The sequence below is a fragment of the Carassius auratus genome, chromosome 2 (genome assembly GCF_003368295.1).
Source record: "Carassius auratus strain Wakin chromosome 2, ASM336829v1, whole genome shotgun sequence".
Classification (NCBI taxonomy): Eukaryota; Metazoa; Chordata; class Actinopteri; order Cypriniformes; family Cyprinidae; genus Carassius; species Carassius auratus.
This window is the reverse complement of record NC_039244.1, coordinates 26213672-26231228: the sequence shown is the minus strand read 5'-3', so window position 1 is coordinate 26231228 and position 17557 is coordinate 26213672. Positions and strand designations below refer to the sequence as shown.

Sequence of the window (17557 nt, the reverse complement as noted above, 5' to 3'; positions counted from 1 at the left end):
TTAAGTGATTAGTGGAGTACACAACTCAATCTGTGAGTGTCTCATAAAAAGAAATATAAAACACCACTGGGGAGGCTCCCAGAACCGTTTGAAAACATATTTAAGCAGCCCATTGTTTCCTTCAGTTAATTCATCACATTTAAAAATGTTAAAACCAAACATCTTATTGGGAGGTTTTATTTGCTTTGTAAATAAAAAAAAAAGCTCTGTACGACCAAGCACGGTTTGCATTTCCACTAGAGTTTAGTATCGCTTTAGAGATGGAATCCTCATTCCACGTCACCTCATCAAGCGCTCACTGAATCTGCTCCTCTATCAAGGAGCGGGAACATCTGTACTTCCACATCCAGTCACAGCACACTTTGGGTTTCATAATGTGGGCCTTTTGATACAGGAACCATTTGATTGGTTCGTGCCAGACTGGGCAAGTGTGAGATCCTGTTCTTGTAAACCTCCAAAACAAAATCAACACTACATAGAGCATAATAGGGGAAGTCTTGGCCTAGTGTTTAGAGATTTTGACTCCTAACCCCAGGGAGGTGGGTTTGAATCTCAGGCCAGCAATACCATGACTTAAGTGCCCTTGAGCAAGGCACCGAACCCCCAAATGCTCCCCAGGTGCTGGGTGTGTTTGCCTTTGAAATGTACAGATTGTGAGTATGGGTCACCATACTTGGTAGAAGGTCAAGTCACTTTCACCCCCCACTTAATAAGACCCCTTTATAAGACACTCAAGATGGTAAACTTGACAGTGGTCACAAGCAGTTTGGCTCGTATGTGAGTGCCAGCAAAGCCACAGAACACGATTCAGATTGTAGATTTGAGGGAGAAAAGAAAGCGCAAGACAAATGCACAACCCATTAAGATCACTTTAATAAAGTCACAGCACTTCCAGTTATTTTTGGCCATAGCCAGATTCCTTAACACTGATGGGCCCAACAGAGGATTTATCCCACCGCAGATCTGAGGAACAAACAAGCAGTTAGAAAAAGCGGTGCATAAAAATAAGGTCAAACTAAACTAATCCAACCTTTATGGGGCTGGTCACTTCCTCTTCTGGTACTACACGTGGAGTCACAGCAGCCACACACCTGGTCAGAACCATCTGCAGACACCCAACTGACAAGACACCCTTAAGTTAAAAGCATTTCCTCAGTCACCTGTACACTTTGAGGTGGTGAGGGGGGGGGGGGGAAATCATACCCATTAGCAGAGAAGGAACAAGCTTTCTGTTCAGGATTTGGAGTCGTTGTTGCTACAGCCACCTTCACCATGCATGTGATGTAAACCTGCAGAGACCATCATTTGTAGATCATGATAGCACATCATATAAAAGCATTGCACAAGTCACATACCAGTCCGCTGTCTGGTTGCTGGAACCTGAAAGCCTCCAGCTGAAGCTGCAACTTGTCACCTTGAGTTCGGGGCATGAAGTGAGATCTGGAGCCTGGGAGCTTAGCATCAACCAGGCACCTGGGAAAGGAACCAAGTTAATCTTCAATACACCTAGTGTGGGACACATGAGGTGCACCACTTACCCATTGTTCTCAATAAAGGAGTATCTGGGGACAGATGTGACATCAGGGACAATTGTAGCCACACAGCTGTCCACAAACACACGGATGGGAACATGGCTGTATGAATGCACCGATGCTTCAAGATTTATGAGATCACCCAGGAAGTATTGGTTAGAAGGCCTCTCGAATCTCCAGTCATCTACAGAGACAACTTTTAGAACAGGTTCACAAGCACTGGATAGTTACAAGAGCATTTGTTACGCCAACCGGTCATGAGCTTGAGGGAGAAGACGAAGACCTCCTCTGCAGCTTCAAGAGAGGTATATGGGACCCAATTGGGCACTAAGGAACCGCTGCTCACATTATGCTTTCTGCAAGAGAGTCAAACTATCACTTTACTCTGCCTTCAGTCCATCAGCAACCTTGGACCCTGACCTCACCTTGAATAGTGACACTCGATTCCAACCACTGCACTAATGCTCCGAACAATAGGAACACCAGATGAAGCCTCTTGTGGGGTGTGGAGAAGTTTGAAGGTGTAGACAAGCTCATCGTTAGTCACCTGAAGATAGAGGAGTCCTGTTGGTCAAAACACTCCAAGCCACTGAAATGGAACATTGAAACCTCACCATCACTACACTGCCACATCCATGCAATCCAGACTCAAAGACAAGCACTTGAGCAGAAGGGTCTTCTCCAGCTGCAGTACAGCCTCCCAGTGTAAGAGCAGAGGAGCTCACTAGCTTCCCAATCCCGAAGAAGTCTTTCTTGACTTCCACATATATGGAACCCTCTCTACACTGAGCCGCTACGCTGTTGGGAGGGACAAAGTGACGCGGATCAAAAGGGATGACTGGCTGCTGTGGTTCTTCTGGCAGGCTTGGAAACTGCCATGTCAGTTTTGTCACTGGACCAAACATCTGTTCTTTTGACTGAACACCGAAAACATCTTGAGAAGGCCTCCTAAAGTCACTCTTGGCTGGTGTTTGGACAGGAAGTCTTTGTGGGGCTGATGCAGGTTTACTGGGGTCAGATTTCTTGGGAATTGGAGGCATCCTAGAGTCGGTCTTCTGAACTTTTGCCCTAGGCATTAAGTAACCAGGGCTCCAATAATTTCTCTCGCTGGGACTCCACTGTGCTTCTGAAAATACCGGCACAAAAAGGAACACCAATCCAAATCCAACCTGCCCAAACCCCATTGTTGTTAAGCTTGCAGTTCAATAATGCATTAGTGCTCCACCATTCAAATTTATACAGCTGAAAATCAGGATGGCTCCACCTCTCTCGTGACAAGCATCATTTTCCTCTATACCAGCTAATTTACTCAATCAATTTGTCACAGGTGAAAACCATTTATTTCTCTTTACTCAAAATAAACTATGCCCCATTTAAGGACATGTTGTATTAGAAGCTATACCAAATGATTGTTTACTTCAAATATAAAAATGACATAAATTCTCTGAAACACAAGCAACATCTAAACCTTTTTGTGTCTTCTTCTTATTAATTCAGAAACATGATCACAGACAGAACTGTACACTAGTGTTTTCAAAATAATAAAGATCATCGTGTTTCTACACAGTCAGGCTTAGATTGTGACACGATTGCCTCACATCAGCACATCAATCTTCACAAGAGATGGAAATGGAGCGAGGGAATGCAAGATCATAGTATAGTACATAGAGTTTATTTTAGATTCACTAAAATGTTTTCTCCTCCTTCCCATTGTTTTATGACTAGGTTGATCAGTGTGTGTGGATTTACGGTAGACTTCCTTCCTTCAGCTTGAACTACTGCATGCTGAAAGAAACCCGTTTAAACTAAATATATCGTTGACAAATAGTTTATGAAGCAGTGCACACACACAGAAAAAAGTTGGCAACTATTAACAAAGAGTTTTTTTTTTTTTTTTTTTGTTTTTTTTTTCTGTTACACAGCTAAGATTTCTCATTCGATTCATTTCTTCAGAAAGAAACAACTAGCGTCCCACTGAACAGTCAAATCTACTTTAACACAACATTTAGGCTCATGGTGCATTCTTTTCATCTTGCCAATTCGTCCCCTTGGAATTATTAGGTTCTATCTGCATTCCAAGTAGTTTTGAGATATTGAGCTTCAAAGTTTTTGCATTCCAGCATGTAGATAGAACCTTATTGTTTTTTAAATAAAAATCCCATAATGTATACACATAATGTATAGGATAACCAGCTACGGCTGAACTCATAAGCATATAACATATCATTTCGAGTGAAAAATGTAAGTCAAAGGTACAAGACTGTTTACATATTTTCATTTCGAGCGCAGGAACTACTCATCCCATAAACCACCACACATCATTGAATTCGACTGGAGCCCACAGCTGCTAACGAGCCTTTTGAGCGACTTCCATATCTGATGACGGCCGCTCGCGCGAACTCTTTCCTGCAGTCAGTTTTATTTTATATAGTGAATGTGCAGTAATAGCAGTTCTTTCAGTATTAATCGTGTAAATAAATCAGTGTTTTATATAGGTATTTTGTATTTGATTTTTATATTTCTCATCGTGTATTTTATATATTGTGCGCGTGTGTGAAAGCGGTTAGCAATAACATCAGCAACATGGTGCAGTGCTTTGTACCTGACTACAATACCCTGCTCAGTCGTCAACACATGTCGTTGCCATTACACAAATGTTCAGTAAATGCACAAAAAGGTATGCCTAGGCTAAATATTGTTTTGAAAGTTGCATTATAAAATGCTTGAGATGACTCATGCCATACGAATGCTACAGCAGCCTAGCTAAAGTGGACGATAATAAAGTTACCAACCTCCCTGCAAAACTCTCATGGCAGCCAAGGAGATCATGATTGCACTGATAAGTCTACCGTGCAAAAACGCAACACAGGTTTTTATTTTATTTAATTTTTTATTAATGATCTTCAGTCTTTAGGACCTTCGCTGGGTTTAACCAGATGGTTACACAGGCTCCACCAATCAGATGCATCACTGTGGGATTGTGGGATTGTTCAGGATTGTGGGTAATGAAGTACTTAGCCAAGACATCGCGAATAAAATGCATTTATATCAAAACAAGGTTAGTGCCCCATGATCCTTTTGCGTTTATATGAGCATATACTATCGTTTAGTACAGCCGTAGCTGGTTTTAAGTCTACCATGTATGGTTATGTTTTTATGGCTTATACCCCAAATGTCAATGCAGAAATTGCATTGAATTTTTACTTCCGGCACCAGCTGTGGGGGCGGGACTGTGACGCTCTATAGGCTATTGTCTTTATTATCTTAGTCTGTTATTAGGCCACATTAAGTGTTCGCATTGTGTTCATAGCCATCTGCTGGCCTTGTTGTACATTGAATAATAACTATATATCGAATTTTTTTTTATTGAACTTAACGTATCCGAATACATTATGCCATTTTAAGTGTTTGTTTTTTTCTACAGGAGGAAAACACTTAACGAAAGACTTTGTGTATTGTAGTAGTCCTACTAATTTAGTTTTAATCGTTTAATCACCACCACAGCGTCTTGTCTCCATTGGAAACAAGCACGATTTGTGTTGATTGCAAGTGACGTCACATGTAGCGGAGAGTGCAAGTAGCGATTGCAAGTGACAATGGAATTTAGTTTCTTTTTTCTTGTCTTCATCACCTGGCTACTGTTGTAAAATGTTGAGAGATTCAAACAAAAAGTTATCAATAAATAGAAAAAAATAATAATAATAATAAAGTCTGCAAGTGACGTCGCTAGCGGAAGCACAAGTGTCTGAGAGTGCAAGTGCAAGTCTGCAGCCAGACCCTTCTCAACAAGCCTGAATTTAGTCCTTACCTTGTAGAGTGACACACAACACTAACTACTCCCCCACTGCTCCTGATAATAGGACCACCATATGAAGCTTCAGTGTAGATGATGGAAAATGTATAGACAAGCTCATTTTCAGTCACCTATAGGGGTTAGGTGTTGCTCAGAGAAACCTACAAACACCCAGAAAACAAGAACAACATAGCATCACTGTTGGTGTGCTGTCACATCCATGCAGTTTAGACTCAAAGATGAACACTTGAGTAGAAGGATCTTCTTCAGTTGCAGTACGTACAGCCTCCCAGTCTAAAAGAAGAGGGCGTTAGCGGTCATGTGGTCCCAAAGATGTCTTCCTTCCCCTCCAGATATTGAAGCCTCTCCAAACTGAGCTGCTTCACTGTTGGCAGGGACAGGATGGCACAACTCAAAAGGAGTGTGTTGCTGCTATGGTTCTTCTGGAAGGCTTGGAAAGCACCATGTCACTTTTGCCACTGGATCCAGCAGCAGTTCTTTTGACTGAACACCAAAAATATGTTTGTGACTGTGCTCTGAATCACATGTGTAATCAGCCCAATGGAAAGCCGAGACGTCATGTGCGGGTGACATCATTGACCAGGAAGCTTAAAAGCACGTGTGCCAGTGCTAACATCAGCCTCTAGGAATGAAGCAAGCACTGGCAGGGGTGCAGGGAATATGGCATCGAGACACAGCGTCTTGTTCCCTTGAGGAACCATAGTTACATGCGTAACCTGAAAAGTTCTTCTTCAGAAACTCGAGCCAGCCTAGTGTGATTCCGAAGAGCACAGCTAAGGCGAGAGAACAGAAGAGCCGGAATGGCTCGCATATCAAGGTCATTGAACCTCACAAAATTGGAAGGGAGTGGACTCTCCTGCAGCGTTGTAGATGTCCTGCATGGATACACCTGCTAAGAGGCCTTAGAGGCCGCCATACACCATGTTGAGTGAGCCTTTACTCCCATGGGCAAGGGGAGATCAGTGGACTCAAGGTCAGATGAGTGCCTCAATTATCCAACGACTAAGGTTCTGCTAAGTTGCAGGAAAAATTCCACGTTGGGATGACAATAGCACACAGGCAGTTGGTCCGTCTTTCTCCACAGGGCAGCTCTGTGGATGTATGTATCTAGCGCTTGAGCTGGATACATACAATTAGCTTCTTCTGGTCAGACTCCCAGAAGGGAGGAGGGCAGAAGGCCTGCAATACTATCGGTTGAGGTGTGACAGAGAGAACTTTGAAACATAAACCGCTCAAGGGTAAAGAAATGCTTTGGCCATGCTGGGCACAAAGCTGAGATGAGTAGGGGCCACTGAGAGGGCCTGAAGGTCTCCAAGCCTCTAATACCATAACCAAGTCCCAGGGGGAACACGGGACCATACTGGAGGCCTCAGCCTTAGTGCACCACAGAGGAAACGTGTCACTAGGGGGTGTCTGCCCACTGACTGGTCACCGAAGGGGACATGGTAGGCCGCAATGGCCGCCACGTAAACTTTTAAGGTGAATTGGGTCACCCCAGCAGCGAACCTGGCTTGTAGAAACTCCAGAACTGTACCAACTGGGCAGTTAGCTGGGTCAAGCTGGCAGTCTCTGCACCATGAGGTGAAGAGTTTCCACCTCAGGGCATACAGTTTCCTCGTTGAGGGAGTTCTGGATTGGAGGAGAGTCTCGACAACCTCAGTTGAGAGACCGGAAGCTATGAGCTGTGCCCCCTCAGGGGCCACACCCACAGTTTCCACAACTCCAGGTGGGGGTGAATTATTGTGCCCTGCGCCTGTGAGGGTAAATCTGTTCTGATCAGTTTCTCCAATGGAGAGCCAAGAGCGAGACCAGATCTGAGAGCCATATTCGGCCCGGTCAGAACGGGGCTACTAATAATAGGCGAGCCATGTTCGGCGTACTCTCGCCAGAACTCTCGGGAGCAGAAAAATCAGTGGAAAGATGTACAGACAAAGCCTCTGCCAAGTCTGTACCATAGCGTGCAGTCCCAGAGGAGCTGGATGAACTATAGAGAAAAAACAGAAGGGACATCATGATGTCTCCTAAATCGCAAAAAGGTCCACCTGGGCCCTGCCAAAAAACTCTCCATATCTGCTTCACCACCTCGAGGTGGTTTCTTGACAGGTCATCTGCTCCTACATTAGGATTTCCAGGAATATACTGTATACTGTTCTGAGTGAGAGGAATTTGTCCTGGGACCACCCAAGGATCTGGTGCGCCAACTTGTACAAGGGTCGCGAACGCAGACCTCCCTGGTGGTTGATATAAGAGACCACTGATGTGTTGTCGGTGCGCACCAACACATGGTGACCTCTGAGGTCTGGGAGGAAATAGAAGTAGAGCACCGTTCCCAGCAACCGATCTAACTGTTTTAGAAACCCCCAAAGGGGTAGCGAGCCTCTCAGCTTCGCTATGCTTGCGTATCATTATAATATTTTTGTCGCTTTTTAAAACTTAAATTCACCATCAACAAAAGCTAAATTAGCAATAATATGAAAGAAGAATTTTCACATAAGATAAAAATAATAAAATTTTGTTAGTTAATGTTTAATTTAGTTTACTTACTATGAATAAAGACGGCTAGGACTTCTAGAATTTTCTGCTAGGACCTTATCCAGTAATCTTATTGAGATTTCCAGTAATCATGAAACACGCTGTGTTGAATGCAAAATTCTAAATACAGGTAAAACACCTGGAATAAATATGGACATTTCCTTTATTGATTTTTTTTACAACATCATCTTTATTATAATATTATAATAAATTAATATCATATTTTCTGTTAAGGGAAGAAACACACACACACACACAACAGAAAGATTTATGATTTTTTTTCTGCAGTCAGAAACTAGCCACAAACTGATAAAAAAAAGGCTTAAAGAGATACTTGGGTTCTATATTCAGTGTCTTCTGAAGCCATGATAGTTGTTTTGTTTGATGAGCAGAACAAAATTTAGGATAAAATATTGTAAATGCCTTTTACTTTCTCTGCAGCTACATTAATACTGATCTACATGGCCTCTCAGATTTCCTCGGGAATGAAGTATCTGAAGTATCTTTTGTTCACCGTGATCTCGCTAAATGTCATTGTTTAGTGGGCACAAATAACACAATCAAGATCGCTGACTTCGGCATGAGGCGGAACCTGTATCGTGGAGATTACTACTGCATACAGGGACGTGTTAATCAATATGTTTAAATGTTCATTTGTTTATGTAGGACATATTTTTATTTGTGCATTATTTGTGCATAGTAATTGTTAATCATTTAAAATGTTTATTCAAATGATTTGTATTATTTGTTTTATTTTTAGTTTATTATTTAATATATTTTATTATACAATTTAGTGTTAAATATTAATAAATATACAATTATATATATATATATATATATATATATATATATATATATATATATATATATATATATATATATATAATATTATTATTATTATTATTATTATTATTGACCTCCTATGCATTTCTGCAGTATTTCGATGTATTTTTCAAATTCTTGTATTTATGCAATTCCCCCCTATGCCTAAGAAGTCAAAAAACATCCATGTAATAAGTTGGAAAAAACTAAAGGTGTCAGTGCTGAGCTGTGTTTTTTAACCCCCCAGGTCTATCTGCCGAAACAGTACTGTTGTCCTGATTCAGTGCACACCATCATGCTTAGCAGTTGGGAAAGAAGTGCCAAAGAAAGACCCACGTTCCTGGAGATCCACAGCACCCTGATGGAACACCAGGACTAATTCCATGCTGATGTACAGAGCAACTCCAAACAACCACATAATCAGCCCTTCCGTTGTTTCTATTTTATTATTATTATTATTATTTTGAGACAGTCCAGCTAAATATTATAGCAATATCCTATATATTATAGCAATGACCTATATAAATATAAAATATTAGATGATCTGAAAATGGGAATATTAGTTTAAAATGTTATATTGTTCTTATTTTTCATGTTCATTTTTCCTTTTTCATCTGTACAGAAATGCTATTTCTGTTTATTTGGTTGTTGTTGTCATTGTTTATTTGCTCACTTAATAGAGTAAAATACTTCTTAATTTGGGAAAAAGAATAACGTTATTGCCTCATTAAATATTTGTGCTGTCTGAATGAAAGGAATCTGGGAAATATCATAAAATGTTGGAATATGTTTTAAACTATTTACATGTCTCGTGCCATTTGATCCTTTTACCAATATTTAACTCACATTTAAGCAACATAAAAAATAAAAATAATGAATGCATAAATACGTTTTAACAAAACTGAGTTGGGAAAGCACAGAAATATAAGGCAGTAGTCAGTGCCGCTTTGTGTCAATACTGTCAACCATAAACAAGCTCAAGTGAAATGAATTCCAATGCACTTTGTGTGACGAGGAACGATTTAGGTTTATCCCTATAAGGTTAAGAATAACCTGCCCTTGATTTCACATTTCTTTAATTCAAAGTTATTATTTGGTATGAGGGGGTCAAACCGCGAGCTGGAAAACATCCTCTGTGGTGACGTTCTGTGACGTCATTGCCCGACAACGATGGCGGCGGCTGGAGCTTCAGCCTCAGATGTCAGGCAGAGAGAGCCTCGATCTAGTGCTCCTTCGTCCCTCTAAACCACTGCAGCACTTGAAAAAATACCTGAAGGGATAATGAGGAAAACCGGCGTCGGCTGTGTGAAAATGTCGCAATATTTCCCCTGAATATGTGTCTCGCGGAGCAGCGAAGAACATCCGTTAATCTGAGGGTGATTTTTAAGCTCGCGATGATTCACTGGTAAATTTCCAGCAGCGCGAGACTCCCCTCCTCAGCCAAAAAACAAATAAATAAAAAATACGCTCCGAAAAAATAATAAAAATGAAATTTACCGAGCACCTGTCTGCCCACATCACCCCGGAGTGGAGGAAACAATACATTCAATATGAGGTAAGAGCCGTAGAAAAGCAGCCTTGAGCTACCTCAGACAGTTTATCTTCAGGAACATGTCGGAAATCTGTCATTATAATGTAAAATTTGAGCAAAAGACAGGCTTACATCTGTATCTGTGTGATTTAATGACTGTCATAACGTTACCTGTTCAGGGTTAGTCTGTAACTGAAAGCTAACTCCTGGTAAGTTAGCCTTAAAGCTAATGTGAGTCTTAATGATCATCAGGGATGCAGGTGAAACAGTCCATGTTTCGCAGTGCTCATCATCTGCTTTATTAATATATTATATAACACGTCTAAACCAATAAGAAGACTAAAATAAAGTTTCAAATTGCTCAACATATGCATGTAACTGTACGTATGAATTCGAAGGACACTATGTTTTTTTCCACTTGACTGCATGGATGCAGTTTAGAGGACAGAACTCTCTAAACAATCTGTTTGGATATAAATTATGTTTGATTATGTTTCTGATTCTGATTAGCCCCTTAGTTTACATCAGATTTGCCCAAACCCTGTAACGTTACATTTTTAAATCCACCTTGAAAACTTACCTTTTCTTAATGTCTTTCAACATCCCTTGAATCAAGCACTCCTCTTTTTTTTTTTACCTTATTCCATAGGTTAATTATTATTATTTAGTTTTTACTGTCTGTTTTCCTTTAGCTTTTGTAAAGCACCCAGTTGTTTTTAAAAGTGATATATAAATAAACTTGTATTATTGTACTGTTTATCGATTCAGATATTCAAAAACAAGCTGTTTATCCTTAATATTAGGATTTATATTAATGAGGAGTAGGAAAACGTAATATTTGAGAATTTACAAGGTGAACAAGTTCATCAAGTTTTAACACTGACCGAAATCAAGCACACTATTTTTTTTTAATCTCTGCTTATTGCTCATAAAGAAAATTTAGGAGTGGCAGTGTAATGTGTCAGTGCAATAAATCTATTTTTTTTTTTTTTTCACATTGCCATGCAGCCGTTATCAGTCTCGTTTTTCAAGTCTGTAATTACCTGCAGGAGTTGTTCCATAGAAACAAACCTATATGATGGTGATACAGAGCTTCAAAAAGCAGTGCTGAGCGGACTACATTATTGCATTATTTCACATGAGGCAGTTTTCTTTGTCTTCGACACTGGACTGGGTTAGAGTTGACAGGGCTTTAGTGTGCTGCAGGGTTTAATGGCCTACACATAATTAGATTATTGCCTTCCTCTTGGACATTTGCTAATTAATTAGTAATCGTCTCTTTTTTTGGGAATAGTACAGCGGATTGTGTTTTCGAGGGATGCCCGCATCAAAAATAAATGATAGCGGAAAGTTAACCGGTTAAGGATTTGCTTTCTCCGTCATACTTAGACTTTATAATGCTCTTTCACCTGCCTCGAGGACAGATCAGTTCTGATCTCAAGTATAATTTTTTCCCCTCTCTTTGGTGGTAGCACACACTTGTTTTTGCCCGCAGTGACTGTGTCCTATGGAAGCGTTGATTTGTTGTGTTCTTCTGTGGCCTTTTGTGGCACACAGTCTTGACATTGCTGATGTTAGCTTATTTAGAGATGAGTGTTTCTGCTGATTTTTGTGTTCTGAGTGGACTATCACATGATTCCTGACGTTTGGAAAGAAAAAAAAAGTTTCACTGTCTCAAAAATCTTGCTGAAGTCAAGACTAAAGGCAAGGCTGCCACAGAGTTTAAGACCTTTTTCTTAGTCATGGGAATGTGGTGTATGCTGGCCTGAGTGTAGAACTGTGCAGGCCTGCTGCTAGAACAAGTAAACATCCCAACTGTCAAGGCCACGCTCCCTCTGAGCTCATGTTATCTTACAGGATTCTGATTTTACAACAGGCTTCTGCAGAATCTGTGCTGTAAACTACAGAACTGCATTTGCATGTGAATTTGACATCACTTGGACAGCATTGTTTTTGCAAGAGCATTTTCCTCAAGCTCCACTCTGGGTATTTTCGTTTTTTCACTTAGGGTATTTACACTTGGTTCTTTTTTCATACATTTATATTAGGGGTGCTCCGATCACGATCGGCCGATCGTTATGCGCATCTAGTCAGTAAAGCCGGTTCTCTAATCAGCGATTAATTCCATCAGGTGCGTGATTTCACATAGAGCAGCTGTTACTACACAGAGCCGTTGTTAACTGAGAAGATGAACCAAAAAACGCTGAAAATGAAGTGGATTTGCACATCTTCTGATCGGAGCACCCCTAATTTATATACAACATAAATTTAGTCCCAATTCTCCAAGTGTTCACACTTTTTTAACACTGATACTAAAAAATAGAAAACAAAAGGCATGAGGATACGGTCACAACCTGTTTGGACTGCTTTTATGACATATATTTTGTGAACTTACCAGACATCCAAAACTTTTGCTAAAGAGCGTGATTAGCTGCTTCAGGTGAGATTAGGGATGCAACTATACAATTTTTTCAGAACCAATCCGATCAGATACCGATTCAATCCAATACCAGCAGTTTTTTTTTAATTCAATATAGAATTTTTATTCTTCTGTGTTGACCTGATCATCATTCTTTTCAATTCTAAAATCTGGTAAAATGTTACACATTGATCTTTGTAATGTTGTAAAATACAATATTGAAAAAACAAGTATATACATTTATATAGAAATCTAAAAGATGTTTCTTTTAAATCTATAGCACAGTAATAAAGGCAGCAACATATCATAGATACGACAGAACAAGAAAGACTATTAATAATCTTTGATTTCCCAGAAAATATTATAAAACTGAAGGCGCCAAAAGAGCGCAACAGAGCGCTTATGCGCATCTTGTGCGCAGAATGATGAACTTGAAACAACACAGAGTCACAGTGCGCAGCTGCGCAGCCCTCCGAGTCTACATAGAAAGCTGCTCGGCTCGTGTTCATCTTCAGTTCTCTCTTCACAACAGTTCAGTCAGTGTACTGTTTAAGTAAATTAATTACTCCGTGATATTGGTTTATTTTGAATATTTTGAATGTCTTTTAGGCATGTCTTGCCATTTGGCCACCATCTTGGCAACGCCGCCGGGCAGCTATTTCGGACTAACAAGACCAGGTTCCTATCTAAATGAATGGGTAGAGAGTCAGAACTGCACTTTCACTGGTCACCGGGACATTAAAAACTGCATGTATAGAAACAGCAGTAAAATATGATAAAAATGGCTACAAAAATTTGTTGACTTTACCAAAATAAGGTTTAAAATGCCTTTTTCCCCACAGGTTATACTTTTACTACGCATGCGCAAGGGTTCCTCAACTGTGCATACGTCAGTGGAACCAGAAGATAGGCTTAAATGTTTCCCTGCTTGACTGTTAAAAGCAGATGATTGGCTTTCGAGCAAGAGGGATGGAACATGTGCATACAACCGCCATTTTTGCCGTTACAGGTTTTCCTTATATAGTTGTACTGAGGATTGAGGAAGTGGCATGTGTCTTATAAATTGTCTCTGGTGTTGGCCACGTTAAAAAAGTAAATAAATTGTGGATCGATGCTAACTGCAGACGTGAACCGTTTCAAGCGATTCAGTCCTATTTGGTGAACTGGTTTTAACTGGTTCACAAGGAAGAACTGGTCAAATCAAACGATTCGTTCGCAAACCAGACATCACTTGTACAAAGGGAAGATATATTGATACATAGTCTATTAAATCTGTGCGTTAGTTTAATGAGCCTTTTCTTTGAACAGTTTTAAACCTCAGTTATTGTACAGTCTCATTGTTTTGACTGTAACCGAAAATGACACGCAGTTTGAACAGCAGCGGAGAGATGAGTTTATGGGAACTTGAATTTAATGAATTCAATATTAATCTGTACCTCACATTGAACTATGGAACCGCTTCAGAACACTTGAAATATCTTCTTGAAAATGTTTTGGTGCTTTATAATGTTTTTGTGCCTTCCATGTGGCTCAACAATAACACAATAGTATGCGCACAATATCGGATTTGGATCGGTTTTGACTGTCCAATACAAGATCCACAGAAAATGCCTTGATCGGAGCCGATACCGATCCCGAGTATCGGATCGATGCGTCCCTAGGTGAGATAAGGGCTGTAGGTATGTCTTTTGTCTGCATCACTTCTATATTTCTGGTGGCTTCTTTGGTGTGCACTAAGGTTCAGATGGTAGCATTCACACTTATTCAAATGAACCGGACAAGTGTAAACACGCCAGTAGTCAAAAACTATTTGCATTCTTGTGTTCCAAAACTCACATTTCTCACATACTCTGATTAGTTAGTAGTTCAGGTGTAGAGTTTGTTGAGGTCTGTTTCACAAATACTGTGCTGAATGTGGAGGATTTAAATCTTGTTCTCCACTTTAAATTATTAAATTAATTAAATATTACAATATTAAAAATAATTTTTTTATTCACATAACCTTTCACAAAAATTCTCAATGCAGTTATAATACAGAGAACTCTCTATGACTATAGCCCTATTCAGATGGGCTGTTTCTTCTGTCAGTATCTTGCAATGTAACAATGAGGCATGATAACTAAGAGGACAAGTAAAATATTGATGGGTTGTTATTGATTTGTGCTTCACAGGCAAAATTGCTGCCTCTCTCACCCCTTAGTGCTTCTACATTGGATATGAATGACCTTTCGCCTAGTGATGTGCATAAAAGCGAGTAAAATACTCCTCTGACCACAATATCATTGCAGTTTTGTATTTGAAATAAAATCTTAATATTAATGTAGAAAGCATGCTACCAAAAAAGCTAAAAAATAAGCTTGTATGGTTTCTGGTGATTATGCACTTTGTGCTAAGCTGTGGTTGGACTCATATCATAATTGCTATTGATGCACCAATCAAGAAATTTTAAGCTCACACCAATGACTTAGTTTAGCCCCAGGATACTTTTATAAGCTATATGTAAAACATGCATCATACTAAAAATCTGTATAGGAAGATACAATGTAAATAATAAGTTCCTCATGCAGTTTAGAAGGCTACATTTATTATAATAGGAGTTCTTGTGAGAAAACAGACGTCAGTGAGCTCATTCTTTGCTCACTTTGGTCACTTTCTGAATGTCATCTTCAGAATATAGTATTTTAATGCTGGTAAAAGCCCAGCAGCCACATACACACGGCAAAGTTTTCTGAGTGATAACCACGTCTAAAAGCAGTTGTGAATGCCTTAAATTATAGTTCCGTATAACATTGTGAGTCACTCCTGGAATTGTGACTGTTAACAGTGATGACAATAGCAACGTCACTGTAGGGGTGTGACGGTTAGTATATAACCGTGAGACCGGCGGTTATAGTTGAACACCGTCATTAGAACTCTATAACCGGCAAAACCGTGTCATTAAAATATTTTTTACAAACATTTTTTATCAAAAATTATTTTCATTTTTTATATAGGATCATTAGATCCGCAATATATCGGGAAACATGGTTTTTACCACTTAATGAAGTTTTGTAAATCGTCAGACATATTTACCACTTCATTAAATTTTGCTTTGTAGAAAACCTTTCTTAAAAACGAATTTCGTTTTGTACAAATTTTATCTTAATTTTAATAAATGTTTTATCAACCGATTGCATGTATTTTAATAAATGAAAAGCAAATATAGCAGACAATGATAATCGTGACATGGAAGCACCAGTGCGCCGCGTTCACTTGCACTGCACTGTGAACTAGAGCGCATCTCATCGTAAATGAAACTCAGCGTAGGCCTATGCCTCATACATTAGCATTAAATATCTTTGCTGCATCCTTTCTAGAACAGACGGGTGCGGCTTTGAAATTTGCTCAAAAAACTGTGGCGCGGATGATGAGTTTTGTGACACATCTCCTTAATAAACGGAGGTCTGAAATCTCTGCCCCTTTACCGATCAGAGCGCGCGCTGACACGGAGTTAACCCGCTATCTCCAAGAACAACCAACTGACTCTCGAACAGATCCACTAGCATACTAGCATAGGTTATGTTATGAACCGTCACATTTGACTCACGTCATAACCGTCATCACCAATTCTGAAACCGGCACACCCCTACGTCACTGTCTTGATTTACCGATGCATAAAAAGGAATTACATTACGTTTTCCAATGCAAAATGTTTTTTTTTTTTGCACATTTTGTAAATTAAAATTGTCTTTCTAATTTCTGGTTGTAAATTTGTATTCTTCTAACCAACGTTAATGATCGTGATTGCAATATCAAGGGAAATAATCAACAATTATGGCTTTGTCTTGATTTTGCATCCTTATTATGCAGTTTATTTTCCTCTCAGCCTCTAACTGTGCAGTGATTACTCCTGAAAATGGACAAATCACAATTCACACAAATTTAATATTGATGTTTTAAACTCATTTAGTAGAATTGGAGTGCACGTGTGTTATAATTAAAAAATGGCACACAATTTTAGCACTGTCGGTCGGTCTCCAGTCACAGGTTTAAATTTAATATTGGCAAGTTGATTGGTGAATCCCTGTGGAAATGCTGCAGAGTCTCCTATGCTTGTATGTATTGTAACTAGTGCTGTCAATCGATTAAAAAAAATTAACTGATTAATCGCACAAATTTTTTACATTAATCGCGATTAATCGCAATTAAAAGACTGAAACTTTTTGGATATGTAAATGTAAAATGTAAATAATTAATGTAAACTCAAGACAAAGAAACTATTTAAATTCAAAATATGATTGTTTATTGGAATTTTTGTTTAACTTGTAACACAGATTTTCTAATGTAAGCAACATACCTGCAATAAACCATCAATATCCTCCAAATTAACTGTTGGCTTGAAAGCCATATTTATTACAGAAATAAAAACACAGGCATGTAAGTACCATTTGAATTTCAAAACAATCAATGCCAATAAAAAACAAAAATTATTTCCATGTTGAATTCTAAGTGGACTGCAAAAAAATTCCAAAGTATAGTCATTGCCAGTGCTTTAAGTGGGCCGGTACGCACCGGTACTCAGTACTGCCACTTCCAAATATAGCTCTTGAGCGTACCGCCACCTCTCCGTGCGCCCTGAACGTGCTTGTAGCGTACCGGTACGCTCATTTGGACATCTGTTTTAATAGAGGTTTTAATCTTTTACCTGCACTGCCGATTTTCAGAGCGCCCTTCACAATGCAAGCTTCCTAATTCATCCCACCCAGATCAGAAACTACATTACCCATTCACCCTTAAGTTACACAAGTGAATAGCGCATGTGTCACTTTTCCCACTGTTAAGTGTCAACAACTCAACGTGGCCGGAGAAGGTGTGTGAAACTCGTTGTGAGTTATACTAAAGCAAAATCTTGAGTATTTATAGTCTGA

At 39.5% G+C, this 17557-nt stretch overlaps 2 protein-coding genes across 2 annotated transcripts in view; one reads left to right on the top strand and one right to left on the bottom strand.

The window, feature by feature from the left end:
- Nucleotides 1–855: 855 nt before the first annotated feature.
- LOC113038418 (zona pellucida sperm-binding protein 3-like) lies at nucleotides 856–2745 on the bottom strand. The gene is made up of 8 exons (XM_026195809.1): nucleotides 2147–2745; nucleotides 1958–2079; nucleotides 1785–1888; nucleotides 1539–1716; nucleotides 1356–1473; nucleotides 1204–1289; nucleotides 1031–1119; nucleotides 856–963 (listed from the first exon to the last, which is right to left on the bottom strand). Exons 1-8 carry the CDS (start codon nucleotides 2714–2716, stop codon nucleotides 896–898), a joined length of 1335 nt encoding a protein of 444 aa, XP_026051594.1. The 5' UTR covers nucleotides 2717–2745; the 3' UTR covers nucleotides 856–895.
- A 7069-nt stretch (nucleotides 2746–9814) lies between these two features.
- The window catches only part of LOC113038353 (xenotropic and polytropic retrovirus receptor 1 homolog), a 45301-nt gene continuing 37558 nt past the window's right edge, over nucleotides 9815–17557 (top strand). Inside the window, exon 1 of the mRNA XM_026195688.1 lies at nucleotides 9815–10255. Within this exon, the coding sequence (XP_026051473.1) occupies nucleotides 10187–10255 (69 nt within the window). The 5' untranslated portion in view covers nucleotides 9815–10186. The remainder of the gene's footprint in view (nucleotides 10256–17557) is intronic.

What these genes read in the sequence shown, in the direction of transcription:
- LOC113038418 (XM_026195809.1), bottom strand. Translation starts at nt 2,716, where the DNA reads ATGGGGTTTGGGCAGGTTGGATTTGGATTGGTGTTCCTTTTTGTGCCG. An exon ending in GATGTGGCAGTGTAGTGATG is followed by an intron (nt 2,080 to 2,146) that starts GTGAGGTTTCAA and finishes CTCTATCTTCAG; the next exon opens with GTGACTAACGATGAGCTTGT. An exon ending in AAGTGACCAGCCCCATAAAG is followed by an intron (nt 964 to 1,030) that starts GTTGGATTAGTT and finishes TTTGTTCCTCAG; the next exon opens with ATCTGCGGTGGGATAAATCC.